The 20,597-nt window shown below is 46.1% G+C and overlaps 2 protein-coding genes across 2 annotated transcripts in view; one reads left to right on the top strand and one right to left on the bottom strand.

The window, feature by feature from the left end:
* The window catches only part of LOC115202084 (catenin alpha-2), a 688,845-nt gene that overhangs the window by 456,244 nt on the left and 212,004 nt on the right, over window positions 1-20,597 (top strand). The gene's annotated exons all lie outside the window — the stretch shown is intronic.
* Window positions 7,302-10,978, bottom strand: LOC115202085 (leucine-rich repeat transmembrane neuronal protein 1). The gene has a single exon (XM_029765968.1). The coding sequence runs from the start codon at window positions 9,618-9,620 to the stop codon at window positions 8,037-8,039; it is 1,584 nt and encodes a 527-aa protein (XP_029621828.1). The 5' UTR covers window positions 9,621-10,978; the 3' UTR covers window positions 7,302-8,036.

Below are 20,597 nucleotides of genomic sequence, written 5' to 3'. Positions count from 1 at the left end.
ATATGGCATTTCTTGTGGTTTTTATGTGGTTTAAGATTGTGGGTCAATTGCAGTCGTGTGTATGCAGTACTGCAGGGATCAACAACTAGATTCAGCCGCGGGACGATTTCTTTCTGGAGCAGATGGTCAGGCGGCCGGAATATAATTACAAATAATTTGTAGACTGCAAGTTGACCGCAAGAAGCCCAAGCAGATACAAATTTGACAAAAACATAATAGTTTCAAACCTTGCTTACATTTGTATTTGATCGCATATAGAGTATCTCTCCTTTATGCATGGGAATACTTTAAAATCACTTGGAGCTGATTTGCTGGTGCAAATAGTACTGTGTGTGCATATGCGTCTGTGTGCGTGCCTGCCTACCTGCCTGCATGAGTACCTGCGTGCCTTCCTATGTGTGTACTGTATACAGGCATGCACAATTGTGTTTCTCTACAATATGTGTAGGCTATACATGACCATTATGGATCAATCTCATCACGTGTGGGCGTATACAATATGTCCTGTTACAGATGGTATTTACTACGCTAGTATGCACCGGTTTTGTGCCTTTGGGGGGCTAATTTATCAGTTCTACCAGTCGCTTTCATCTTGAAACATTCAACACGGACAAGACACTGAAGTGAAGCTAAACATTTAACAAATACATGTTTAACACAATTACTGTGTTGGCACATTTAACGCTATGTTGAGAGAAAAAAAAGACAAATCAAAAATAAGCTGTCTGAATTCAACCTCAATGCACAACATGACAGAATGCACTTGTTGTTTTACTCTGTCCAGGGAATGGATATCTGAAAACAACTCGCATCAAAACAACAGGATTTGAACTCCGCTTGACCTGATTCTATCATATCCATGTCCATATGTATGGAGTATGGATCCAACATGAAGCTTCCGGGCAACCCCGGATAGAGCTTATAGTATTCCAGCCGAACCATAGAGATAATATCTCTCTCTCTATGATCAAAACACTTGTCATAATAGCTCTCTGCTCTCTGCTCCATATCTGATAATACAGTATGTATTGTAATCCCAGTTTATAAGTGACTCTGTGGACTGTAGACCCCCACAGAATCAAGCCCAGCTGTTGCCATGCTCACTGGCTCTGACCCAGCTATTCTATCATCACATTTTATGCACCACCGGATGTTAACAATAGTATACACATAGTGTCCACATGAAGTGTAGTGGTTATGTTGTCATACACACACACACACACACACACACACACACACGTACACGTACACGTACACAAATTGCCTTTCTGGCTCACTGTCTAAATCAGTCTATATGATGAAAACAGAGCAGTACCGCCTGCATGTCGTAGCTAGCCTACACTCACACAACCGCCCCTTGTAGTGTACATGTAACAGTGTAGGTTCCGTCCCTCTCTTCGCCCCAACCTGGGTTCGAACCAGGGACCTTTGCCCACATCAACAACTGACACCCACGAAGCATCGTTACCCATCGCGCCACAAAAGCCGCGGCCCTTGCAACGCAAGGGGAAACCCTACTTCAAGTCTCAGAGCGAGTGACGTCACTGATTGAAACGCTATTAGCGCGCACCACCACTAACTAACTAGCAATTTCACATCGGTTACACTCACCCCCCTTTTGACCTCCTCCTTTTCCGCAGCAACCAATGATCCGGGTCACGGCACCAATGTAACAGTGTAGGTTCCGTCCCTCTCTTCGCCCCAACCTGGGCTCGAACCAGGGACCCTTGCCCACATCAACAACTGACACCCACGAAGCATCGTTACCCATCGCGCCACAAAAGCCGCGGCCCTTGCAACGCAAGGGGAAACCCTACTTCAAGTCTCAGAGCGAGTGACGTCACTGATTGAAACGCTATTAGCGCGCACCACCGCTAACTAACTAGCCATTTCACATCGGTTACATATACACGAAAACGTGTAGTGTATTCAAGGTTTAAAAAGGCCTCTAAAGTTTGGAATTTCTACTTAAAAATGTCAGACTTCATTTGCCGTAATGAAAAATGCATCGACCCCTACAAAAAATAATCCATTAATCCACATAATAATTCACATTTCCTGTTGCTGCATTTCCTGTTGCTGCAGGATTATTTCACTGTTATAGCAAACTGGCTCAAGTTAAGATCCTACATCTGTACAACGTTAGTTAGTGGCTAGAATACAATGGAACGGAATAGAATGTGGTGGCGAGAAAGACAAGTAGAAGTGTGCGAGAGCACTGTGAGAATCAATGATGATCATTCCAATATCGATCCCGATAAACCATTTAAAATGAAGTATGGACTCAGCGCAGGCCCACACGCTGTTGTCGTCGTAAATCATCAGTGGCCCCACCACGCACCGCTGCAACCCGCCACTACTTCGTGATTTTGCCACCTATCCGATTATGAGTGGGTGTGAGGCGTTTATTATGCATGGCAGGGCCCCAATGAAAAAACAGTGGGCACATGGTCGAAACCCCGGTGCACAGAACGTTAGGGTAATTAATTCGTTAAGCATTATTACCATGGACTTTACGCACACACACGAGGACACACAGATGGATGCACACACACACACACTTCCCCTAACCACTACCCTCTCCTAATCACACGACGTAAACCATTTCCCGGAGGAAAGGCGATTGGCTTAGAGCACGCCGAGTCTCTGTCTCTGTGAATGTCACGTAACGACTCACCTTTGCAACGCAGTTGATGACGATGTCCTTGTAATCCCTCGCTCTGACGTGGATTGAACCCGCAATGTAAACCCTTGCGGAGGACTGCTGCTGACCTGACTGACTAGTCACACATCAGTGTGTCAGTGGTGTTCGGACCATAGAATTAGAATGATTAGAGTGGGAACCTCTATTCAGGTCAATTATACCACAATGTGTGGACAGGCGGAAATGTTGAGTGTCTTAATAGGAACATTATATTTCTATGGTTTGGAGCCAACATTTATGACACCCTCCTGACCGTCATTATACTCCTGCGTATCGTTCCTACTAGAGTAGCTAAAGTAGTGGAACACGGTATTATCTCTCAGGGGGAAATTTGCTTTGCTGCAAAATCACCCATTAAAACACAACAGATGTTCCACAGGAAGTAGGACACATTATACACAATGAGCCACACGTGGCCTATGACGTGACCCTGTTGGTTGGCGTTTGTGTTACCAGATGTCTATGGCTCCTGTACTGTATGAATGACCCTGCCGTTTAAGGAGTTGCACTGTGTTGGTTAGATGGGTTGTCTATGACATTTACATGACCCTGTCGTTCAAGGTGTTGGTGTGTGTGTGTGTTACATGTGTTATCCAGATATGTCATGTGATGTGTAAGTCTGTGTTAGCCGAATGGGTTGTGACAGCCGTGCTGTGTTTAACATGATCTACGCTAGCTGTTAGCTGTTAGCTGTTAGCTGTTAGCTGTGCTGTGCTGTGCTGTGCTGTGCTGTGCTGTGCTGTGCTGTGCTGTGCTGTGCTGTGCTGTGCTGTGCTGTGCTGTGTGTTGAGCTCTGCTGGGTCTCTCTGTCTGCTCTGAGAGGTGTGGGGGTGACCTTTAAAGTTATCTCGTGCCATCCCTGTTCACACATAGTAACATCCTGCAGTCTGTCGTACCCTATGTGGGTGTGTGTATGTGTTCCTCTTTTCTTTATGTCATTCCAACATCCTCTCTTTTAGCTTCGGTAACATTTTGTTCCAACACATCCTGTTCTCTAACACAGTCCTCGTCATTCACATACGTAATGGCTTGATCTCTTTCTTGTATATGCACACATGCGCATACGCACGCACACACACACACACACACACACACACACACACACACACACACACACACACACACACACGTAGCTTGGAGACAGGAGATTCGAAACCTGTTAACAAGTGCATTACCCAATCACCACACATCCCTCCATCCATCCCCTCTCCTCTGCTTTTCAACACAGATCTGCTTTTCAACACAGCTGTGCTCTCCGACGTACAGAAACCATTGTCACGCTCCCTCGCACAATTTCCATTTCAAACAGAACCAATATCAAACTTTATCCCCCTCCGAAACCCCCCCCCATCCCCAGATACGATGCGAGCGGAACCGCGGCCGATCCGCCCCTTTCTCTCTATTCTCCTCCATCACCATTGCTAATTAGCTGCCATATCAATAATGCAGTGCCACATAAATAAACCATTATTATTTTCTCCTCGTCCTCCCATAGACGGTCAATAGCCGTAGCATGGGCATGTAGAAAAATGTCGAAGAGTATGTAATCGGTGATCAGAGGATCATCAGGTGATCATGGAAGCGAGTCCATTTGGTAAGCCAGTCATCTGTGTTAGTATCGATTTTGCTAAGTGTCATCAATCAGGTTGTTAGTAATGGGAGGTTATAGGAGAGGTGATATGCCCTGGTGGGGCGATGACCCCTTGTCTGAGACGGTCAACAAACACCTGCAGGTTTTGGTCCTTCCCACAGTGTCAAATAGAGGTAGAGAGAAAGAGAGAAAGAGGGAGGGATAGAGAGGGGGGAGAGGGCTGTGGGTGCATCCTGGAGTCTTAAGAACAACCCTTTCAAATATGCAGACCCCTTTCCTTGTCCCTGCCTCCGTCCTATCCACCCATCCATCGCGTGTTTAAAATACTGAAACAAAATGGAGGAGCCAACAGTAGCCTGTGTGTCAAGGCATCATCGAATATTTATACAAATAAATCAGGACAACACAGCCTAAATATAGGCACAGCAGTTTTGCATGATCTGAGGGGCTATCAGGAAAGAAGATGAATAAGACAGAACGTAAGAGAATAAGATAGTCATTTGCTTATTATCAGTACATGGCATAGCTCACATCTCGCTACGATGTGTCTCTCTGCCCTGCTCTGCTCGGCTGTATCGGTCGGTGGCTAGCCTACTTAGCATACAGATGTCATGCCTAGTTATGATTCATGGCCGTTTTGGATTTCAAAGTGGGCCGCCCGGTCGGGAGATATCATGAATACGAAGTAGATCATGAATCTGAAATGGCAAATTCCGCCGGTTGTTGTTGTTTTTCTCTCGAGCGGCTCCACACAAAAAAATGACTGCACATTTTAGTTGAATTGTTGCTCCTGGCTTGTTGCTATTTTGGTTTTTCTTCTGGTCTAGTGTTCCACTCTGTGAAACGCCTCGTATGGTAGATATCAGAATAGATTTAGGTTGGTACTGTACACTTTACGCACGGCACTGTATACACAAGAGTTTTAGTGGGCATGATATTGTTTAACTGCGACCGTTCACCCTTTTGGCCTGAAGATGTACTATCTTAGTTGGATCACCCTGTTGCAGGAAATGTAAAACTTGTTGTGGATTTGAGGTTTTCAAAATGTCCGCTTTCCGACCATATTTTTCGACTCATTTTAATCCACGTAATAATTCACATTTCCTGTTGCTGCAGGATTATTTTCCTGCTCAAATGAAGATCCTACATCTATATGCAGGCTATAGTTCAGGCTTTAGTACAACAGTAGAGGCTTACACAGCCTATACAAAAGGCCGAAGGGAAAAAGTCAGAATCTTTTTAGTTAGCGTTTGATTATATCCCAGCACCTCATAAAGCACAAGCAACTATACATTTATATGAAAGTGAAGGTATCACAATATGCATAAGGTACATTGACAGTGTTACATACAGTATGTCATTGGTTTGTTTGAATGTATCTGTCTGTTTGCTGTTTGCGTCAAGGCAGGTGGTTGAAATGCAGTTATTTGATTTCATGTTAGAGGCATAATGATTTGACCTCCAGGTCGGTACAGTATGTTAAGTAATTGCTTGCATAATATTATATTTGTTTGTGTCATGCTACTGTAACTCTGCAACATCACTCAAACACACAACACACCCCCATTACACACATACTCTACACCCAGTTGAGCCATTTAAACACACGCACACACACACACACACACACACACACACACACACACACACAGTCTTGCATAACTAACATTGTGGGGGGACAAAATTCAGACCCAATCAAAATCCTATTTTCCCTAACCCTAAATCTAACCTTAACCCTAACCTTAACCCCAAACTCTCACTGTTTCTGTCTCTGTCTCTTTAGTTACAGTAACAGCACTTGCACAGTGTAATCATAGAAATATAGAAACACACAGACACAGTAGGCTGTGTTTACGGATTTCAGTCACACACACATCAATATACAATCACACACACTCGCATGTACACACACATGTACACACACCACACGTACGCATGCAATCATACTGTGACACTGTGCAGAAGCTCTGAGTCTAGTGTATTTTCTCCCTCCCTCCCTCCCTCCCTCCCTCCCTCCCTCCCTCCCTCCCTCCCTTTCCTGCTGATGTTAGGACACTAGAGAGCAACCTACACCTTCTTTCTGCGGCCTCCGCAATCACTCCTTTCCTTAGCTATCACTCATTTCTCTCCCCCTAGCAGCACCTACATGTCAGTTGTTGACTGGTGCAAGAGACCAAACCCTCTGGCGACGCATCTCTCACTCACACAATGAGGAACAACCAGAGAGAAAAATATAAACCAAAATAGCCTTGTATTGAAAGAATAAATGTTTCAACATTACACGCAGAACATAGTCAGGAAATCCATCGGCCCGGGCATGTGTCGTGTCATGTGTTACCGGTGTCTCTTTAAGAAGGATAAAAGCCCACATATTCAATTCTTCATCTAGCTCCTATTTTAGAATTAGTTTTGATTTGAATCGTGTCGGGCTAGGCATTTTCCTCCTCCTTTTTGATGTGTCCCTCGCGGTGAAAGGTTGGCAAAGCTCTAGCATGACAGCCCAGCACCAGTGAAGGAAAAGGCAAGGCAGAGCTTTTCAGCTCTCTCAGATGATCATGATCTCTCTCTGCTTCCGCCCGTGTCGTCTGTGGGAAGGTTTTAGACGACGTACGAATTTTGATGTGAAAATACGCCGCCTGATTTAGAAAGGGGTCAGATCAATTTCATCTAGAAAGGATAGAGGAGAGGGAGGAGAAGTGGGAAGGTGGGGGAAGCAACCACAACATCTATAGCAAGCCAGCACATTGAATACCCCCCCCCCCTCCCCCACTCACAAATAGGGAATGAGGGATCAAGAAAATATCTGATATTCAGATTGGAGAGGGTTTAACATTTGAAATGATGTATGGCTAGGCTATCCCTCTGGCCCCTTGTCTTTTTACCCAACTAAAGATACTGCAGTAGGCACGCCAGACAAATGCTCTTTCTCTTCCAACCACCAACGCGAGCACTGCATCTCTTTTCATAATCCACCCCTCTCCCAAAGGTTCCTTACAACACAAGGGCTTTACTGTGAATAGCAATTCATTTATTTAAACATGATATTTTTTTCGTAGTTTACAAAAGAAATAGGATAGCATCTTGCATCTTTTTTTTCCACTCTTGCATTTTAAACATATTTTACACTGAATTTATAATTGTATTATTTTTTTTTTAATAATCCAATTTTGCAATATTTTTGTATTTTCTTTGTTGTTGTCGTGTTTTCATTGTTGTCGTTGTATTACCACAATAAAAATGGTGTGTTTATGGCTGGCCAGTGTGTCCCCAGTCGGTCTTTAGACAATAGCAGAATATCCTGAAGTAAGAAATAATATCCACTCCTGGTGTAGAGAAGAAGAAGAAACCGTTGGTGCCTACAAACATAGTATTCCTCTCTGGTGATTCTGTATAAAGTCAACCTAATATTCCATCTCTGGTGGTTCTGTTTGTCAAGTCAACAGGCAAAATAGAGTCTGGTCTCCATAGTGTCCATAGAGGCCCTTCAGATCCACAGCAATAAATCCACGGTCTCAGTCAGTCCTCCACCCTTCTCCTCCACAGTAGGGGGCGAGCAGCACAGTGCGACGCAGTGTAAATAGTGTCCATAGCAGGATCCCTGGTTCAATCCTCATTTTATACAATCCCAACCCACCCAATATATCCCATATATCCAAAAAGGGTCTCTGTAAGTAGTCCATGTTATCCACACAAACACACGTAAACACAGACATATCCATACACACACACACAAGGGCCAGGTCAGACCTCGCACTCCCGGGACGGCTGCTGCTGGCAGGTGCAGGAGCCATACTCGTTGATAATGACCAGGGCCCCCTCGATGTGGTTGGGCTTGTAGTCGACGTAGTACTCCGGCGTAGACATGGTGGCCATCTGCTGCATGCTCTGCTTCTGCTTCTGCTTGCGTCGATGGCTGCTGAAGCACTGGCGCACCTGCCGCACGCCCGCCGGGAAACACTTCCAGGTCACGTAGAGCATCAGCACCACAATGAGGAAGGAGAAGATGAGCGCCATGGTGCCCGTCACCACCTTGTGGATCTGCATGGTGCTCTCTATGTCGTCGAGGTTAGCCACTGTCACCGTGAAGGAATTGGTGACGACTGCGCCGCCCTCGGCGGCTGGCGGATCGTAGGGATTGGCCGTGGGGCCGCCCCAGGCCTGGTCCTTGGCGGTGTAGCCTGGGTACCAGCTCATGGTCGTGGTGGACTGGTCGCCGCCATCCTCGCACAGCTGGAAGGCGTAGACCGCATCCAGTACGTCCTCGCCCTGCGCCACGTCCGGGCTGGAACACAGCAGCTGGCTGTCCCGCTGGCCCTGGAAGGCGCTCAGCCACTGGGCAAGGGCACACACGTTGCGGCTGCATTCCCACTCGTTGCCTGCCAAAGTGATGCTGCCCAGGGACGACCACGAATCCAGGATGCGCTGCTCCACGGCCGTCAGCCGGTTGACATCCAGCATGAGGGCCTTGAGGTTGGGCACACTCTCGAAGACGTGTGGCTCGATGTATGCGATCTCATTTGCCGACAGGTCGATCTTCTCCAGGAAAGGCCAGGTCCAGTCCAGGGTGCTGACCACAACGGTAGCTCGGTTGTTGTGCATGTAGAGCGTGCGCAGGGAGATGAGGCGGGGGAAGTGGGCCAGGTTGACTTTGACCAGCTCATTGTGCTCCAGGTGCAGCTCGGTGAGCTTGAAGAGCCCAGCGAAGGAGTTCCGCGCCAGGCTCTGAAGCTGGTTGTAGCCCAGGTCCAGGAACTGCATGCTCCGGCAGTCCTGGAAGATTCTCACTGGGACAAACTTGAGGGCGTTGTAGCGCAAATGCAAATTGGTTAGCTTCCTCAGGCCGTGGAACAGGTCGGGTTCCAGCGCCTGCAGCCTGTTGTACGATAGGTCCAGGATGCGTAGGTTGGGGAGGGGCCTGAAGGTGCCATTGGGCAGGCTCTCGATATGGTTGGTGCTCAGGTCGAGTTCCTTGACTCGGCGCAGCCTGTCGAAGGTGCCCTCCTCCACCACGTCGATGTTGTTATGATCCAAGTAGAGCCAGGTGAGCTGCGACAGGCCAGCGAAGTGGCCCTCGCGCAACTCCGTCAGGTTGTTCTCGCGCATGGACAGGCCCAGGGCGCTGCTCAGGTTGCGCGGAACGTCGGTGAGATTGAGCCCCTCGCAGTAGAGCAGCTTGCTGTCGCAGCGGCATAGCCGTGGGCAGACACCCTCCACTGAGGGGACCATTTTGAGCATGATGCCCAGCGAGCACCACAGCAACAGTATCAACCCAGGGGGCTTCCTCAGGGGCCACTTTAGGTACAAGCCAATTAGAAGGAAATCCATCAGCCTGAAAATCCTTGGATAGATCCGCAGAGAAAATGTCCATTGGAATCGTTCCGGTATTATTCTGTCATGGTTCACATCATCATTTGTAAACTCTCCCCGGCAGGAAACCAGCTCTCGTACTTTTTTTGTATTCCCTTTCTTGTAGTGAATTGTGTTGTGCGTGTGTTTTTTTCCCCAAGGTATTTACTTATAGAAAGGAGGAGGAATCCAATGTGGGGGGAAAAAAGAAAAGAACAGGGTAGAGGGATAAAGGGCAAGTCACTTTGCTCATGTTAGATATCAGGGGGCAAGAGGCGAGCAGAGGGGGGTAAAAAATGCTTTCTTCGTCGAGCGATCGCATATGAAAGGAATCCTACTCACCCCAATCCAGAGACGGACAACCCCTATTCAGCGACTCCCTTTGTGCCCGCACTAATTATGTACGAATCTAAAAAAGGACCCCAGTGTGGTACAAATTTGCCACCCCCCCCTCGTCCTTTTCAGCCAGGACAGCAGATCCTGGCAGGCTTACAATGTCTTAGTTCTCCTCGAGTGAAAGAAGCCAGAAAAGACCCAAGGAATCCAAGTGGATGCTTGTTAGGAAGTGCAAGTTCCCTGCTCGGCTGCATGCATGAGTGTCGTGCCTCCTCGCTCTCTCTCACTCTCTCGCCCTCCTGCTCCTCTGCAGTCACTGCTACTGCGATGATCCGGAGAAAAACCAAGCCAACCAAGAAAGGAGAGGAAAAAATAACTCAAAACTCTTTTTCTTCTTCTTACCCCCTCTCGATAAAGACTGGTGGCCGATCTGTCAACACAAATTACCGTCTGTCACTTGAAGTGATCACTGACCTGCACGGCTTAAATCCAGTCAGCTCTGTCATTATTGTTTCAGTGACCGACCGGCGCGCTTCACAAAAAATGTATTGGAAGAATAACGATGGGTCTCTCTCCTTCTCTTATCTCTCTCTCTCTCTCTCTCTCTCTCTGTTCCCCCTTTGATTTTTTTCCTATCTTTTTATCTCCTGTGAGAAGCCCCTTGACTCCTGCGTCCTCTTGTCTTTTGGGTTCTGTTCATATCCACTCGTGTTGTTAGTGGTGTTTTTCCCTTGTCGGCTGGAGGGAGTTTGCTGGTTGAGGCTGGACGGCTGAGAGGCTGAGGAGGCTGCTAGTAGGGAGGCAGAGGCGGTGTGTGACGGGGATGGAGAGGAGAGGCAGAGCACTCTTCACTTCGATCCCTCGCTTGCAGCAGACTAGTGTACTGGCAGAGCATGCAGAGGCACCGTCTGTTCACTGAGTGTCGTAAGCCTCTCACAATTCAGACTGGCCCCACACTCTCTCTCTCGGGCTTGTTCGTTCACTCACTCACTCACTCACTCACTCACTCACTCACTGACTCACTGACTCACTCACTCACTCTCTCTCTCTCTCCCCCCTCTGCCTTTCTCTATATCTCTCTTTCTCTCTCACTCTCTCGTTCAATTTTTTTCAGTGTTTGAAACGTTTCCATATTCAAAAGGGGCTGGGCTTAAAACTGGGGCTTTATTGAAGCACATAATCTCTCTCTCTCTCTCTCTCTCTCTCACCCTCCCTCCCTCCCTCCCTGTAATGAATTGAAACAAGCCATCTACAATATCTGCTTCTTCTCTTCTTGTAGAATCCAGTCTCCCTCATTATTGCAGACTAATATTCCACTAATGATTGAGAGGGTGTTCTATATGCGTTCTATCCCTCCAGCTGAGAAATGTTCCAAACTCTTGGCTGAACCGATGGGGCTGATGCTGAATTAATTACATAACAATACAGATGTCATAATAATAATAATAATATTCATGATTTGTGATCGAACCAATGATATTGACACATTTAATGGTAAATTACTCAGCTGTACACTTTATTGGGCCTCATCTGAATATGGTGTACAGAGCCTTTGGAAAGTATTCAGACCCCTTGATGTTTTTCACATTTTGTTACCTTACATCCTTATTCTAAAATGTATTAAATAAACAAAATCCTCAGAAATCTACACACAATACCCCATAATGATGAAGCGAAAACAGGTTTGTAGAATTTTTTGCTATGAGACTTGAAATTGAGCTCATGTGCATCCTGTTTCCATTGATCGTCATTGAGATGTTTCTACAACTTGATTGGAGTCCACCTGTGGTAAATTAAATTGATTGGACATGATTTTGAAAGGCACACACACCTGTCTATATAAGGTCCCACAGTTCACAGTGCATGTCAGAGCAAAAACCAAGCCGTGAGGTTGAAGGAATTGTCAGTAGAGCTCCGAGACAGAATAGTGTTGAGGCACAGATCTGGTGAAGGGTACCAAAACATTTCTACAGCATTGAAGGACCACAAAACAACAGTGGCTTTCATCCTTCTTAAATGGAATATGTTTGGAACCACCAAGGCTCTTCCTATAGCTGGCCAAACTGAGCAATCGGGGGAGAAGGGCCTTGGTCAGGGAGCTAACCAAGAACCCGATGGTCACTCTGACAGAGCTCTTGAGTTCCTCTGTGAATATAGGACAACCATCTCTGCAGCACTCCACCAATCAGGCCTTTATGGTAGAGTGGCCAGATGACAGCCTGCTTTGGGTTTTCCAAGAGGCACCAAAAGACTCTCAATCCATGAGAAACAAGGTTATCTGGTCTGATGGTACCAAGATTGAACTATTTGGCCTGAATGCCAAGCCTCACGTCTGGAGGAAACCTGGCACCATCATGCTGTGGGGTTGTTTGTCAGCGGCAGGGACTGGGAAACTAGTCAGGATCGAGGCAAAGATGAACAGAGAAAAGTACAGAGAGATCTTTGATGAAAACCTGAGACTGGGGTCGAGACTCGTCTGAACAATAACCTTAACAGGACAACGACCCTAAGCACACAGCCAAGAAAACGCAGGAGTGGCTTTGGGACAAGTCTCTGAATGTCCTTGAGTGGCCCAGCCAGAGTCCGGACTGGAACCCGATCAAACTTCTCTGGAGAGACCTGAAAGTAGATGTGCAGCATCGCTCCCCATCCAACCTGACAGAGCTTGAGAAGATCTGCAGAAAGGAAAGGGAGAAACTCCCCAAATACAGGTGTGCCAAGCTTGTAGTGTCACACCCAAGAAGACTCAAGGCTGTAATATCTGTCAAAGGTGCTGTCACGTCTACTCCCGCTCCTCCTCTCTGGCCCTCGTTGTCGCTAGTTGTGTCATCATTACGCACACCTGCCACCATCGTTACGTGCACCTGCGCCTCATGACACTCACCTGGACTCCATCACCTTCCTGAATGCCTCCCCTACATCTGTCACTCCCTTTGGTTCTTTCCCCAGGCGTTATTGACACTGTTTCTGTTTCATGTCTATGCTTTTTGTGTTTCTTGTTTTGTACAATGTTCTATTTATTATTAAATTTGCACTCCCTGTACTTGCTTCCAGACTTCCAGCATACACGTTACAGAATAACGCCTCACCAAAGGGAAGTAACAGGGATACATTTTTTTACTGGTGATGTCACATCCAAGGGCGGCTGCCGAAGCAACCGTGGATGCAACAGCTGGCTCGTCAGGCTTCCATGCCTCAGCTGGCTCGACAGGTTCTCAAATCTCAGTTGGCTCGTTAGGCTTCCAGTTCCGAAGCTACCGGGGATGCCTCAGCTGGCTCGACAGGTTTCCATGCCTCAGCTGGCTCAACAGGTTCTCAAGCCTTGGTTGGCTCGACAGGTTCTCAAGCCTTGGTTGGCTCGACAGGTTCTCAAGCCTCAGTTGGCTCGTCGGCTTCCATGCCTCAGCTGGCTTGTTGGGATCCCATGCCTCAGCCTGCTCGTCGGGCTCCCATGCCTCAGCTGGCTCGTCAGGCTCCCATGCCTCAGCAGGCTCATCGGGCTCCCATGCCTCAGCCGGCTCGTCTGGCTCCCATGCCTCAGCCGGCTCGTCGGACTCCCATGCCTCACCTGGCTCTACAGGTTCCCATGCCTCAGCTGGCTCTACAGGTTCCCGCGCCTCAGCAGAAGCTTTCAGCCCGCTCCTGGTCCTCGTACCGTCCCCCTGGTCGGCGTCCTGCGGCTGGAGCCACGTGTCAGGGAGGGGGTACTGTCACGTCTACTCCCGCTCCTCCTCTCTACCACTATAGTTATGCGCACCTGCGCCTCATGACACTCACCTGGATTCCATTACCTCCCTGATTACCTCCCCTATATATGTCACTCCCTTTGGTTCTTTCCCCAAGCATTATAGACTCTGTTTCTTTTCCATGTCTGTACACTTTTTATGTTTCTTGTTTTGTACTATGTTCTCTTTATTATTACATTTGCACTCCCTGTACCTGCTTCCAGACTCCCAGCGTACACGTTACAGATGCAGAGAGCGTTGGGCCAGTAACTGAAAGGTTGCTGGATCGAATCCCCAAGCTGACAAGGTCAAAATCTGTCATTCTGCCCCTGAACAAGTCAGTTAACCCACTGTTCCCCGGGCCCTGAAGACGTGGATGTCGATTAAGACAGCCCCCATCAGCTCTCTGATTCAGAGGGGTTGGGTTAAATGCGGAAGACACATTTCAGTTGAAGGCATTCAGTTGTACCACTGACTAGATATTCCCCTTTCCCCTTCAACAAAGTACTGAGTAAAGGGTCTGAATACTTATGTAAATGTAATATTTCAGCTTTTTATTTTGTATACATTTGCAAAAAATTCAAATTTTTTTTTGCTTTGTCATAATGGGGTATAGTGTGTAGATTGATGAGGGAAAAATCTATGTATTAAATGTAAATAAGAAGAAGAAGAACAAGAATAAGGCTGTAACGTAGCAAAATGTGGAAAAAGTCAAGGGGTCTGAATACTTTCCGAATGCACTATATATGGCAGCATTACCCTACATTACCTTGCTATGGATGCTTCTGTTTTTAGGGACCAAACCGACCAGCAACTTATGCTTACATTTACATTTACATGTAAGTCATTTAGCAGACGCTCTTATCCAGAGTGACTTACAAATTGGTGTATTCACCTTATGATATCCAGTGGAACAACCACTTTACAATAGTGCATCTAAATCTTTTAAGGGGGGGGGGGGTTAGAAGGATGACTTTATCCTATCCCAGGTATTCCTTAAAGAGGTGGGGTTTCAGGTGTCTCCGGAAGGTGGTGATTGACTCCGCTGTCCTGGCGTCGTGAGGGAGCTTGTTCCACCATTGGGGTGCTTAAAATGCTTAAAATTAAAATTGCTTAAAATGGCATATTACCCCAGTTGGTCTAAACATTTTTTTTCTTCATTTTTTGTTGTTGTTATGAACAGAAGTGCAATGACCATAGCATGGTGAGAGTATGGTTCCCATATGTCATGGGGGTTTGCCGACTCTACGATTCACACACTATGATTAAGCTCTTTGCATTGATATATCCTAGCTTTCATTTCCTTGTCCATTGAACGGAAAAGAGTCAAACCAAACTAGATCAAGTAAATCTGCATTTGGTAACATGGAATGCTGCCTGCCTGATCTCTTTTTCACGGTTGTTTGAGGACCCGGCTGTCCAGTGTGAATACAGATTTGATCTGTTGCCACTTAGAGACGGACAATGTTACATAATACATTTCTCTCAGGAGGTCGCCACGCTCCTAGCTCCCAGGGTTCCCTGGTTCACCGACCCCGTCCGTCTCTCCCAACCCTTGTCATCTCACTCCCGTTCATTTCAAAGGACAATGAGCTGTGACGAATCTGACGATTTGGTCCTTTACATGACGCAAACATGCCATCCCTCTCTCCCTCCCTCTCCCCCCTCCCTCCTTTCTGACAGCAGACATAACTTTCACATCATGGCTCCTTGCTAAGGTGTTCTGCTGTGTATTTAGTCAGGAAGTAAAAAGTGCCACGTCGGCCCTGCCTCATCTGGTAATTGGCGTGTCGGTCTGTCTACTATTCCAGGGCCCGTATTCATACAGTGTCTAATAAAGACTGGTGATCTAGGATAATTTTTGCCTTTTGTATCATAATGAAGATGATTATATGGACAGGGGGGACCTGATCCTAGATCTGCACTCCTACTCTGAAACCCTTAATGAATATGTGTCTAAGGAAAGCCATCAACAGCTCCGAGACCTGGGGTTTACTAGTGACAGTTATAGGATGGTTAGACGGCGACAGAGAACCTACTCTCACCTTTGCTTTACCTCCGCTGTCACTCATTTCTCATTCATAATTAAGTAACCAATTTAACTGAAATTCATGACGGACATATTCACACTGCAACTATTGCAACTAACATTAGCCATTTTGAAGGAGCAGCGCTGTTTTGAGCTCTGAATGCCAAAGACTTATCTTGAGTACTCGTTAATGATGCTCCACCGAAACATGTTCCTTTCACATTCTTATGGTTCGTGCTTTGCTGTTTTCACAACCTTGAGAATGCTGCCTCTGCAAAGCTTCCACAGTGGGAAGAGACATATAATGCACCGCGAGGGGAGAAATAAAACTATGGGATGTGGACGACGTCTCCCAGTCAGATATATCTCTTTCCTGCTCGTCTACCTCAGCCCGTCTCTCTTCAGCCCCGTAATGGATGGATTGCTGCACCAGCTAATGAGTTGGTAGCACCATAATGACTTAACACAGCAAACAGGAGATAGGAATACCGGGGTCATCCGTTTGAACCTTTTTAAGACAGTGTGGCTGTGGAGAGGGCAGACACATGCATGCACACATCCACACGCACAAACACACTCCTATTAAAGATGGGCGGTGGGTGCAGATAGGCATCTCGACTCGTCTGAACAATAACCTTAATTTGTTCCTTCAAACCACGTCATTGCTGCTTCTGGTAGGTTAGAGTAGACTAGAGGGAGGATAGCAGCATTTGGGAAACTAGGGCATTACCTTTCCCTCCCCTTCTATTTTGATTCATGAACATTCAAAGAAACCAAGATGATTTTCTGTGTAATTTAGGAAAAGGGGGACATTCGACTGGGAGAAAAAAAAAATGCGTGGAGAACATGGCATGTTTCTTTCGCTGAGGGGACTTCCACATCCCTGGGAAAACGAGACTGAAATGACAGAACGCCGTCTGTGAGCCCAGAGATTAAAAAGCAGAACAAATTAAAACATCTCGAGTGAAATCGGCATCTTCGTGGAACTAATGTGTGGGCGACTCAACTTTGGAGAGCGGGAGAGAGAGAGACTTTGTATGCCGTGATTCACTCCTCTCTTCTTACTTTCCTTCCATTCTGAAAAGTGCTATCACGCTATCAGTGTAGCCCAGAGCAGCCCAGAGCGGATCGTCATGGTGCAGAGAGGCCTACTCATCCTCCTGTGAATGCCTACCCATGGGCGGCCAGGGAAGGTCAACATTTGGCTACACTGGGCCTCTGGGGGACGTAGACAGACGTCCGTGACGAGAGCTCCTTCGCCCCCATTTAAAGATAATGTCTTTTGAAGGCATGTGAATATGTGAGCACAAGCACAAAATGTCCTCGAGCAGATGTTTTTATTACAAGCTAATCGCTGAACTGTCAACATTGACAGATATATTCAGTTTATGTTGCCCGTGCTGGAATTCAACCCATAACCCTGATGTTTCATGTGCTCTGACCATGCTCCGACCCTCTGAACCACTGGTAACATGTCAGGTGTGTTGGTTGCACTGTTGCGCTCAACTACAGCAGCTTTGCATTCTGAAAGAGACTCTCTTCTCCATACATGAAATCCATCTTCATTTGCGTTCTGTTTTGTGTTAGTTGGTATAACTTGTGCCCATTCGCATAGGCTAATGCTAGGTAACTCAATGACAACCATGCTAGGCAGTTACTGAGGAAGTGGAATTAGCTAATTAATAACTTAGCACTTACTTTTAATTAAACGTAGATTGTGTTTGTGTTGTTTAAGTTGGTTATGCTTAATCAACATACTATTATATTCCCTTAATGTTTTCTGCTGTATTAGCAATTTGAACTACAGTATGCTAACACAAGGGATTTACTAAGGACTCTGGCTGGTCAGCAAACATCTCACTTGCATAATTTATTGCACAAATATTGAGCTCTGACGCTATTGCACTCACCAGCCTACCAGCCATAAAACCTTGCAGCTTTAATGTTTAATTCTTGACACCTACAGTTTACATGCACCTTAGCCAAGTACATTTAAACTCAGTTTTGCACAATTCCTGACATTTAATCCTAGTAAAAATGCCCTGTCTTAGGTCAGTTAGGATCACCACTTTATTTTAGGGATGTGAAATGTCAGAATAATAGGTGAGAGAATGATGTATTTCAGCTTTTATTTCTTTCATCACATTCCCAGTGGGTCAGAAGTTTACATACACTCAATTAGTATTAGGTAGCGTTGCCTTTAAATTGTTTAACTTGGGTAACCTTCCACAAGCTTCCCACAATAAGTTGGGTGAATTTTGGCACATTCCTCCTGACAGAGCTGGAGTAAATGAGTCAGGTTTGTAGGCCTTCTTGCTCGCACACACTTTTTCAGTTCTGCCCACAAATATGGGATTGAGGTCAGGGCTTTGTGATGGCCACTCCAATACCTTGACTTTGTTGTCCTTAAGCCATTTTGCCACAACTTTGGAAGTATGCTTGGGGTCATTGTCCATTTGGAAGACCCACTTGCGACCAAGCTTTAACTTCCTGACTGATGTCTTGAGATGTTGCTTCAATATATCCACCTAATTTTCCTGCCTCATGATGCCATCTATTTTATGAAGTGCACCAGTCCCTCCTGCAGCAAAGCACCCCCACAACATGATGCTGCTACCCCCGTGCTTCACGGTTGGGATGGTGTTCTTCGGCTAGCAAGCCTACCCCTTTTTCCTCCAAACATAACGATGGTCATTATGGCCAAACAGTTCTATTTTTGTTTCATCAGACCAGAGGACATTTCTCCAAAAAGTACGATCTTTGTCCCTATGTGCAGTTGCAAACCGTAGTCTGGCTTTTTTGTGGCGGTTTTGGAGCAGTGGCTTCTTCCTTGCTGAGCGGCCTTTCAGGTTATGTCGACATAGGACTCGTTTTACTGTGGATATAAATACTTTTTTACTTGTTTCCTCCAGCATCTTCACAAGGTCCTTTGCTGTTGTTCTGGGATTGATTTGCACTTTTCGCACCAAAATACGTTAATCTCTAGGAGACAGAATGCTTCTCCTTCCTGAGCTGTATGACAGCTGCGTGGTCCCATGGTGTTTATACTTGCGTACTATTGTTTGTACAGATGAAAATGGTACCTTCAGGCGTTTGGAAATTGCTTACAAAGATGAACCAGACTTGTGGAGGTCTACAATTTTTTTTCTGAGGTCTTGGCTGATTTCTTTTGATTTTCCCATGATGTCAAGCAAAGAGGCACTGAGTTTGAAAGTAGGCCTTGAAATGCATCCACAGGTACACCTCCAATTGACTCAAATGATGTCAATTAGCCTATCAGAAGCTTCTAAAGCCATGACATAATTTTCTGGAATTTTCCAAGCTGTATAAAGGCACAGTCAACTCAGTGTATGTAAACATCTGACCCACTAGAATTGTGGTACAGTGAATTATAAGTGAAATAATGTGTCTGTAAACAATTGTTAGAAAAATGACTTGTGTCATGCACAAAGTAGATGTCCTAACCGACTTGCCAAAACTATAGTTTGTTAACAAGAAATGTGTGGAGTGGTTGAAAAACGAGTTGTAATGACTCCAACCTAAGTGTATGTAAACTTCAGACTTCAACTGTAGCTAGATAGATGGGAGTTCATTCCTTACCGAGAGTGAAGATGAGAATCAAAAATCCAAATGGCCACCACTGCCTGGCACTGTAGCGGCTGGAGCTCGACAGATCCTCTGTGGTTGAATGGACTAGACACCAGACACTCACTATAGACAGTAGCCTATCATACCTGGTTCAACACACATCAATAACTCCAGATGAATGGCTATCGGCTCTAATCTCCTAAATTCTCATCATACGTCATACCTGGACATGGCTACTGGATGTACTCAATACTCTGTTCCCATTTGGCAATACGTTGGCTACACTTCTCACTCCACTACCATCAAGGCTTCCTCTCAAATGACACCCAACTGCACTATCTAGAGAATGGGTGGTCTGGTTAAAAGCAGTGACCTATGTTGGGAATAGGGTGCTCAGGCCAAAAGTAGTGCAGAAAGTAGGGTGGCATTTTAAACATGTTGCCCTTTGGTAATGCACCGTACACTACTTTGCTAAGGCTGTTTTTGATAGTAGAAGAATGTTGGGAGTGTTATTATCCGTTTCCTCATTTACCCTTAGTCACCTTGGCTCTGTCGAGCCATAGAAATGCTGAATTGTAAGTACCTCTCGAAGAATTACAGGCGTTTTGCAATGGTGGTAGTTTCAGGTTAATCATTCTCTCGCAAGCTAATTACACTTGAGCTAGAGGAGAGATCAGCGTTTAAGCTTTGTTTACAGCTACGTCTGAATGCCTTTGTCCTTTGCCTTTCTTAGAGTCCCCTGATGAACACAACATTTTCTTCCCCTATCGTCTTTGTCTTTTTTGGTGTATCTTGTTTGAAAAGTATATTGGTTGGCTGTCTCAGATTTGTTTCTGCTTCTGTAAAAGCCTGTTGCTGTGTTCCTGGCCAATGTCAGATTTTCGAATAGTTCCAGAGCCACAAAACCTCCCCCTCACATGGATAGCTAGCTGCCCATAGCTCTGTCCTCTTGGTTGATAGAACTGCTGATAGCCTCTTGACTGAGGTCTGAGTAGGGTCAACAAATAGCAGCATCGGATGCATCCCGTTCTTTTTTCCGCCTCTTTTTCCTCGCTTTTCTATTACTTACCCAATGGGTAGAAGTGTGACTTCTTATTGATTCTTGCCCTTGACAGTAAACCTTTTCCAGTGAGTAATTTCTTGTCGGAGGCCACAGCTGGCTCAGGCTGGCTCTCGAGTCCCACCAACCCAAAAGGCTCTACGGCCAAGGCTGTCTTCTTCTGTATTTCGGTTCATGCGTAAAGGGAGGTGCAATTTGGACACACGCGCACACACACA

Source organism: Salmo trutta, chromosome 11 (genome assembly GCF_901001165.1).
Source record: "Salmo trutta chromosome 11, fSalTru1.1, whole genome shotgun sequence".
Classification (NCBI taxonomy): domain Eukaryota; kingdom Metazoa; phylum Chordata; class Actinopteri; order Salmoniformes; family Salmonidae; genus Salmo; species Salmo trutta.
The sequence above is the reverse complement of the archived record's forward strand: the minus strand, read 5'-3'. Positions and strand labels throughout refer to the sequence as shown.

Bases quoted from the DNA above. Each gene is read 5' to 3' on its own strand.
- LOC115202085 (XM_029765968.1), bottom strand. From the start codon at position 9,620: ATGGATTTCCTTCTAATTGGCTTGTACCTAAAGTGGCCCCTGAGGAAG.